General features: G+C 47.8%; 3 protein-coding genes across 3 annotated transcripts; 1 reads left to right on the forward strand and 2 right to left on the reverse strand.

Moving 5' to 3' along the window:
• Nucleotides 1-43: 43 nt before the first annotated feature.
• On the forward strand, nucleotides 44-1,252 carry F5891DRAFT_1204374 (uncharacterized protein; the record flags this gene model as incomplete). The annotated part of the gene is made up of 1 exon (XM_041368999.1): nucleotides 44-1,252. The coding sequence occupies one exon, from the start codon at nucleotides 44-46 to the stop codon at nucleotides 1,250-1,252; it is 1,209 nt and encodes a 402-aa protein (XP_041216039.1).
• A 1,509-nt stretch (nucleotides 1,253-2,761) lies between these two features.
• Nucleotides 2,762-4,441, reverse strand: F5891DRAFT_991505 (uncharacterized protein; the record flags this gene model as incomplete). The annotated part of the gene is made up of 7 exons (XM_041378127.1): nucleotides 2,762-3,375; nucleotides 3,459-3,488; nucleotides 3,717-3,736; nucleotides 3,766-3,947; nucleotides 3,987-4,117; nucleotides 4,199-4,237; nucleotides 4,264-4,441. 7 exons carry the CDS (start codon nucleotides 4,439-4,441, stop codon nucleotides 2,762-2,764), a joined length of 1,194 nt encoding a protein of 397 aa, XP_041216040.1.
• Nucleotides 4,442-7,320: 2,879 nt separating this feature from the next.
• On the reverse strand, nucleotides 7,321-7,635 carry F5891DRAFT_973596 (uncharacterized protein; the record flags this gene model as incomplete). Its single annotated transcript, XM_041376379.1, has 1 exon — nucleotides 7,321-7,635. One exon carries the CDS (start codon nucleotides 7,633-7,635, stop codon nucleotides 7,321-7,323), a length of 315 nt encoding a protein of 104 aa, XP_041216041.1.
• Between the last annotated feature and the right edge of the window lie 554 nt (nucleotides 7,636-8,189).

The following is an 8,189-nucleotide window of genomic DNA, read 5'->3' on the forward strand; positions in this document are numbered from 1 at the left end:
GGAGAAGCTGAGCGTGCAAGACTTTGCCGCTCGCATCTGCGCAATGACTCGAGTCGAATCGCCATCGTCCGTTGCTGCTCCTCTTATCCTGACGGCTCCCTCCACCGCTGTCTTTCGCATCGCATATGCTCGCATGCTGAAATATGCACCGACTCATTCGCCTGCTGCTGCCGAGAAATGCATACAGCGTTCCTACATCATTGCTGCCAACAACCTTCAGATTCAACACATCCCATGGCACGCGCCACACTCTGGAGGAAGAGGTCGTCCCTCGCGAAAGGCCGTGCATGACTCATGGGTCAATCTAGGCAAATCATCCGTCCCTGACCATTGCCCCTCGGCAGGAAGTCGCACCAACTCACGGCCCATTGATATGGCTGCTGAGGCAGCGAAGAAAGCCCAAGCCTCGGATGCTCGAGCCCCATGGGCAGTCGAATCAATCACACTTCAGTCGCTTCCTGATTTCTTCGCACGCGACTGTCTCCCTGATGAATTTAGCCTGGAGCAGATAGAATGTAGCAGAGACCCTATGCTGACAGAGATATACGAGTGGGTCTTCGCGAACTTCGACCGAGAAAAGCCGGTCCACAAGATCGCCTTGCTCGCAGGGATCTATTTCAGTCATGTGCTTCCCGATATGTTCTGGGACGTCAAAGACAGGCCCTCCAACGACAAGATGCAGGGGGAACGGTCTGCCACAAATGCCATCAGAAGCATTCCTTGGAAGGCCAACAAAGGGACGCGAAAGGGAAGCACATGGAGGCCCCAGTTCATCGCGATGGTGCCAGCATATATCATCTCGGTATATGAGAGAGAGAGCCCATTGCGAGACTACTTTGCGAGGAAGAAAGCATTCCCCAATCAATGGAACGCTAAGAACAGCGCCAAAGGCATCGGGTCCTTCAATTTAGTTCGGATGGGCCTCGCAAAGGCACGCTCCACTCGCATCTTCAAAGGTGGCGTCCCATTGACGGATTGGATCTTGCTCACACATGAGGAGTTGGCTGCAAAGCACAGGGAGCTGATGGGTTTGCTGCAAGATCGTCAGTATGGGCCTTTCAAGATCGCAGTCTCCTTCTTTGGGCTAGACAAAGCAGTGGAAATTGGAGCCACGACCGGCACATACACCAATCATCCAGCCATGTCTTCAATTGCCATCAAGAAGCGTCCTGCGCCTGCGCCTGACTCTGACTCTGAAGTCGAGATCATAGAACATGAACAGCACAAACGACAGCGTAACTCAACGACTTAGACCCGCCATGGCCACCGGTGCAACTGCGGGTTATACCCCTGTGCCCACCCCATATCATATCATATATCCTAGTCCCAATTGATGCTGGTAGTAATGGGATCCTGGAATCTCTTGAGTGCCTGAATGGGTCTCCAACTCTGTATATATAGTCTCATAATCATTTGATGTGCCATGTACTACAGCCGCCATTGCCACAGTTCCATCGGCATATAGATAGTATGTGACCTGTTAATTATCTGTGATTTGATATCAGAAATACAGATCACAAGATTCTTCACAAACCCGTGATAAGGTGTATCACAAGAATGATGCTTCATGACTGGCCTCTTTACCATTATGTCTTTGAGTTACGTAGTCCACATCGCAAAGAAGAGTATCCTCGCATCACACTCAATATTGCTATGATGCTCATGATTTACACCGTGGCATAACAGAGAATCGCCCACCTCGACACAACAATGTCTGTAATGGTCCTGAAGTTCACCCCTATTTCACGGTGCATCATGTGACGGATTCAAATGGGCATATGCAACATACATCATATGATCCTAAGGAGAGAGGAAGTGAAGAACGATCAGATACCTACCATTTGTTGCATCGCACAGCTTAGATAGACACACACTGGGTCAAATGTTACGAACATAAATATCCAATTTAAATAAATATTAAGTTTATTGATCGACATACATTTGTGGTGTCCTAGTAGTAATGGCTTTGTAGCCAAATGGTTAAACTCTGCGTTCTGTAGCACTGGATTAACTGTGGTTCAATCCTTGCAGACTGACAATTATTTTATAGAATAATTGAAGATGTGACGAACAATGGGCACCACCAAATGGCATGCTGTGACACTCCATGTACATGCAAGCGGTCCCCATTGTGCGTCATAACTTCATCTCATTTTGCGCACATGCCACAACAGAATCTTGGTGTGAGGGACGGCATGACATCATCGCCGCCGACGCAACTGTTTTATCGGCGGCGACATAATGTCTTCGAGTATGTATGCACATGTGTGACAATTACGCCAACAATCTTCGTCGCTGTGACTGTTCCGTCGACCGCCTAGTGCCAGGAATGTTAGTGAATATGCGCGGTGTTACCATGCTATCTGATATGTACATATAGCTCAAGCGGCCAACTCTATATTAGTGCATTCCGCATAACGTTCGATTTATTGTATTACACCTCCACCAAATACGCATACTGGCCTTTCACCGTTCTTCCTGTCTGTCCGCCGATGCAACGGTAGCCATGGCGGAAATTACCATATTACCATGCCGCGTCTGTCTGCGGCGTAGAATTTATGGCGCACAATGGAAGACCGCTGGGATCACATAGTGTCTCACAATGTTCGCCAAACGTCAGGCTCAGGGGGTGTACCATCTTTGTCCACCTGCGGCGACAATTGAACCATAAAGTTCAACAGATTCAGTGGTGGTCCGCCGTCGACACCGTTGCGACGGCGGCGGTACTGAATTGAGCACCCTCCTTTGTTGTCTCTTTACATCAACCATCGAAGATATGGCGCGCAATGGGTGTAACAGAGTGGCGCCATAGTACTGGATGGCGGCCATAATCAAACATGAGGCCCAATGATGGTCCGCAGTCGCTACCGTTGCGACGGCGGAAATTGGAAGAGCTGACCCCTCTCCTTATGCCATTGCGTCCATCACAGAAGATATGGCGCACAATGGGTAGAGCAGCATGATACACCTGTGATGAATGGCGCCCATCGCCAAACATCAGGCTCAGGGGGTGGTCCGCCCACACGATGTAAAGCTCGACGGGCCATTGTGCATCGGTGTGCTGTCCGCCCATATAATATATGGCTGGTGGACGCTGCAATTGCCATTCGATATAAAGCTCGACTGGCCACGCAGCGAATGACGACAATGTTACTCCCCACCTCATCATAGGGGTGGCGCCCCCTGATGCATACCAGGCTTGCCTTGGCGGTGAGCCCCTGAGCCATGCATTTGGCGATGATGGCCAGTCAGATATATGGCGCCATCCTGCTACACCCATTGTGCGCCATACCTTCGATGGTGGATGTACAGAGACAACAGAGGAGGTGCACAATTCAGTGCCGCCTGAGCCTTTGTGGCGGTGGCGGTCCACCCCTAACCAAGATGCATCCGCCAATGAAATTGAGATTTCATTGTGGCGCTACATGCTTGACCGGTGGAGCGGCATGTAAACATACAGTCTGCCGCCAGACGCTTGGCCGGTGGAGCTATATGTAAAAAATACAGTCTGCTGCCAGACGCTTGGCCGGTTGAGCTATATGTAAAACTACAGTATGCCGCCAGACGCTTGGCCGGTAGAGTTATATGTAGAAATGGGATCCCATCATTGGGTCTGATATTTCTGCCATTGTGCGCCATAACTTCAGTTATGAGAGGTAGTTCGAATACTTGTTTCTCATCTTCTGAAAGTTAGTTGAAAGGGGTGGTATCCGCACCATGTATCAGGGGCGGTCCTCTATACATCATTGTGCAGTTCGCCCTTACCCATATATGTGGGGTGGATCATACTCATACCATTCGATGTAAAGCTCGACTGGCCATGCAGCGAATGACGATAATGTCACTACCGCATAAGAGGGTATATCCACATCGGTACATCCATATGGGAGGACTGTTCTTCCAAATTCCGCCGTGGCAACGGTGGCATGGGCGGACCACCCCTGAGCCTGACATGTGACGATGACCGCCATTCATCACAGGGGTACCCCTCTGCTATACCCATTGTGCGTCATATCTTCTGTGACGGACGCAATGAAACAAGACGAGAGGAAGATCACTCTTTCAAATTCCGCCCTGGCAACGGCGTCGACGGCGGACCACCCCTGAACTTGTTGAACTTTACGGTTCAATTATCGCCGCAGGTGGACAGGGATGGTACGCCCCCTGAGCCTGACGTTTGGCGAACATTGAGACATACAATGTGATTCCAGCGTGCCTCCATTGTGCGCCATAACATCTACACGGCAGACACCGCAGACTTACGCGGTACGGTACCGTGGTAATTTCCGCCATGGCTACCGTGGCATCGGCGGACCTTCCGGTGCCAGTAGGTGCAGTTGTTCGTCGCTCCGTGAGTTTGGCATTTGTCCATGTTTGTCCTTCTGATAGGGGTATTTACTCTCGTCCACCCATTGTGCGCCACACCTTCTGTGCGGACCATATTGGAGGACATAAATGGGGAGGCGGTGTCTTTATTGCCCCCGTGGACACGGTGGCGAGGTTAGTTATGAGCCCCCCTAGGATCCACCTAGGATCAATTTTTCCTAGTTTTTGATTATTACTCCGGTATGTACAAGATATGGGAGTCCAGGACTCCCACCGTGTGCAGGCCTCATACCACTTGAGACTCAGATGTGGGAGTCCAGGACTCCCACCATGTGCAGGCCTCAAATCACCTGAGTATCAAATGTGGGAGTCCAGGACTCCCACTGTGTGCAGGCCTCAAACAACCTGAGTATCAAATGTGGGAGTCCAGGACTCCCACCGTGTGCAGGCCTCAAACAACCTGAGTATATGATGTGGGAGTCCAGGACTCCCACTGTGTATAGGCTGCAACAACATGTGTATCAGATGTGGGAGTCCAGGACTCCCACCGTGTGCAGGCCTCAAACAACCTGAGTATATGATGTGGGAGTCCAGGACTCCCACTGTGTGCAGGCCTCAAATCACTGAGTTCAAGATGTGGGAGTCCAGGACTCCCACTGTGTGCAGGCTTCAACAACATGCATATCCATTATATACTCATAGATACAGTCAGTAGTATCATGTAAGGTAGGCCTCAAGCACTTTCAGTCAACATCACATGATGTGACTGGGGTGTGACCTACATACTACTCATATGAAAGTTCTCCTTCTCAAACTTGGAGTTACCTAGATTTTTATTTTCTTTGCCCAGTTCCCAAGATTTGCAAGGGCTGCTCACACCTGTCGAGCGCACTTGGGCATTGAGATTTCCAAAGATTAGTTGTAGCCACATGGACAAACACTTATAGCTCATTTTGAAACCTTTGTTTACATTTGACATCTTGGATAGCATAGATTGTTTATCTGCAAGTCTACTATTACTTTTCCAACAATTCTAAAATGAAGGCATTTTACAGAAGATGTCTTTATCATGTGACATTTACCAAAAGTGTTTGAGGCCTCTCACTACTACATGCTTAATACTTCATTGTACAGTCTCAGATTTACAATATGTTATGTTATGTTATGTTATGTTATGTTATATTGCAGGGACTGTCACTATGTTCTATACTTCATTTGTTTACATGATATGGATGTGGGAGTCCTGGACTCCCACCATGTGCAGGCCTTACACCACTGGAGTCTCAGATGTGGGAGTCCAGGACTGCCACCATGTGCAGGCCTCAAACCACCTGAGTATCAGATGTGGAAGTCCAGGACTCCCACCATGTGCAGGCCTCAAACCACTTGAGTATCAAATGTGGGAGTCCAGGACTCCCACCGTGTACAGGCCTCACACTACCTGAGTATCAGATGTGGAAGTCCAGGACTCCCACCGTGTACAGGCCTCACACCACCTGAGTATCAGATGTGGAAGTCCAGGACTCCCACCATGTGCAGGCCTCAAACCACTTGAGTATCAAATGTGGGAGTCCAGGACTCCCACCGTGTACAGGCCTCAAACCACTTGAGTATCAAATGTGGGAGTCTAGGACTCCCACCGTGTACAGGCCTCACACCACCTGAGTATCAAATGTGGGAGTCCAGGACTCCCACCGTGTACAGGCCTCACACCACCTGAGTATCAAATGTGGGAGTCCAGGACTCCCACTGTGTACAGGCCTCACACCATCTGAGTATCAAATGTGGGAGTCCAGGACTCCCACCGTGTACAGGCCTCACACCACCTGAGTGTCAAATGTGGGAGTCCAGGACTCCCACCGTGTACAGGCCTCTCAAATCACCTGAGTATCAAATGTGGGAGTCCAGGACTCCCACTGTGTACAGGCCTCACACCACCTGAGTGTCAAATTTGGGAGTCCAGGACTCCCACCGTGTGTAGGCCTCTCAAATCACCTGAGTATCAAATGTGGGAGTCCAGGACTCCCACTGTGTACAGGCCTCACACCACCTGAGTGTCAAATGTGGGAGTCCAGGACTCCCACTGTGTGCAAGCCTCAAACCACCTGAGTACAAGATGTGGGAGTCCAGGACTCCTACCATGTGCAGGCCTCTTCTTACATAATCCTGCTTGTTGTATATTTTAGCATGCAATGTGTATAAATTTAATTATATGGAGTCATTGTGAAGCAAGCCATGCACTGTGGGAGTCTTGGACTGCCACCCTGCATTAACACCAGTATTTTGCCTACTGTAATTGTTTAGGGTACATATATACAGTAAACAATGAAACTAAAATGAAACAAGAAATATGTGGTCAAGGAGATAAAAGAGATTGTGCAGAAAACAGTTGTGAAAATTAAAAAGGGAGCAAAAGACAATGTAGAGACTCGAAAATTTGAGAATGAGAGGACAGGAAACTGGCCAACTGGCAAAGCAGAAGATCAGGAGATGAAGAAACTGGCAAACAGGGAAGATGAGAGACAGGAGTGTTGGATTAGAGGAGCACCAGCAACTTGGATCTTGAGACTGATAAAACATGCTATGCACTTTGTAATATTTTGGCTATGTAGAAACCCAACCAAAAGTACTAATAATTTACAGTATATAAGAGTAGTTTACAATTCATGTATATTACACATCATCTATGCATTCCCTGTGCACCTGACTTGATTGTACTTCAACAGATGTGTCTGAGACTTGCAGAAAACTCATCAGGGAGATGGGAGGTAGGGAAAAATGGGAAAATAACAATGATACTGTTACATGTACTTTTAGTTTTTTCAAAATGCTATTCATAAATGCAGTTTCAAAATACACAATTTATTAGAATGCAGCCTGAGACCAGGAAGCCACATGAGGGTGCAGCCCTCCTTTGGATTCCTGTGACGAAGGAATAATGCTCATTGGGAACCTTCTGAATTATTGGAATGAAGGCTGAGGCCAGGAAGTGTATCACACCCAGCTAACTCTATTACTGTTCACCCTGTCTACACCATGCCCAACAATTCTACTTGAAGTACCTATCATAATGCCTGAATTATAGGCAATTTCAATCCTAATATTTGCCAATTTCATTCGCACTGGTCCATAATCACCAACACTGGTTATTATATCAAACCATTGAGCAAAGCATTGAGAGTCTCTGTGCCAGGGTGAACAATGATTGCACATGACGGTGAGAACTGTGAATGAAGATGCCCATTGTCTCAGGCAATTTGCCATGTCCTTGAATTGATTATTATCTGTCTTTACATGCAGCTTAGACATGCAATCGGCGAATGGTGTATTCTTCCAAGGAAAGTGTTTAATGATGAATTTGTTCCTATCAACACAAATGGTATATATAAAATTGTGCTCAACTTCTGTGGCTGTACGACCTCCCAGACACATACCAAACAACTCTTGCATGTGGGTTGGTTTCCATCAACATCTACTGATCCATGAACGGCTGCAACATTTCACATTCTTCATCACCACCATATCCTGTCCTTTGAGTCAAAGGCCTCTGTGTATGAGTTTTATCACTCACTGGTTCATTTAACGGATAACATGGGCTTGATCAGATGAAAGGTAAGTTTTAATCTCACTAAATGTAATTCTTTCAGCTCACACTATCATTTCAGGATTGATATGAATCTTTCATGCACATGGTCCATGAATAGTGTCACTTAGTAATGTTAAAACACTCAGGGTGTGGCCATGATCCAAGTGGTGTGGCGGGTACTTCAGAGGGTCAGTGTGCTGTTGTCATATCCCATATATCTACACTTCTCTTCCGGACTTTGGACCCCTAGATCTGATCTGGTCCGATGCATAGATCC

The sequence above is a fragment of the Suillus fuscotomentosus genome (genome assembly GCF_016647785.1).
Source record: "Suillus fuscotomentosus strain FC203 chromosome Unknown F5891scaffold_715, whole genome shotgun sequence".
NCBI classification, from domain to species: domain Eukaryota; kingdom Fungi; phylum Basidiomycota; class Agaricomycetes; order Boletales; family Suillaceae; genus Suillus; species Suillus fuscotomentosus.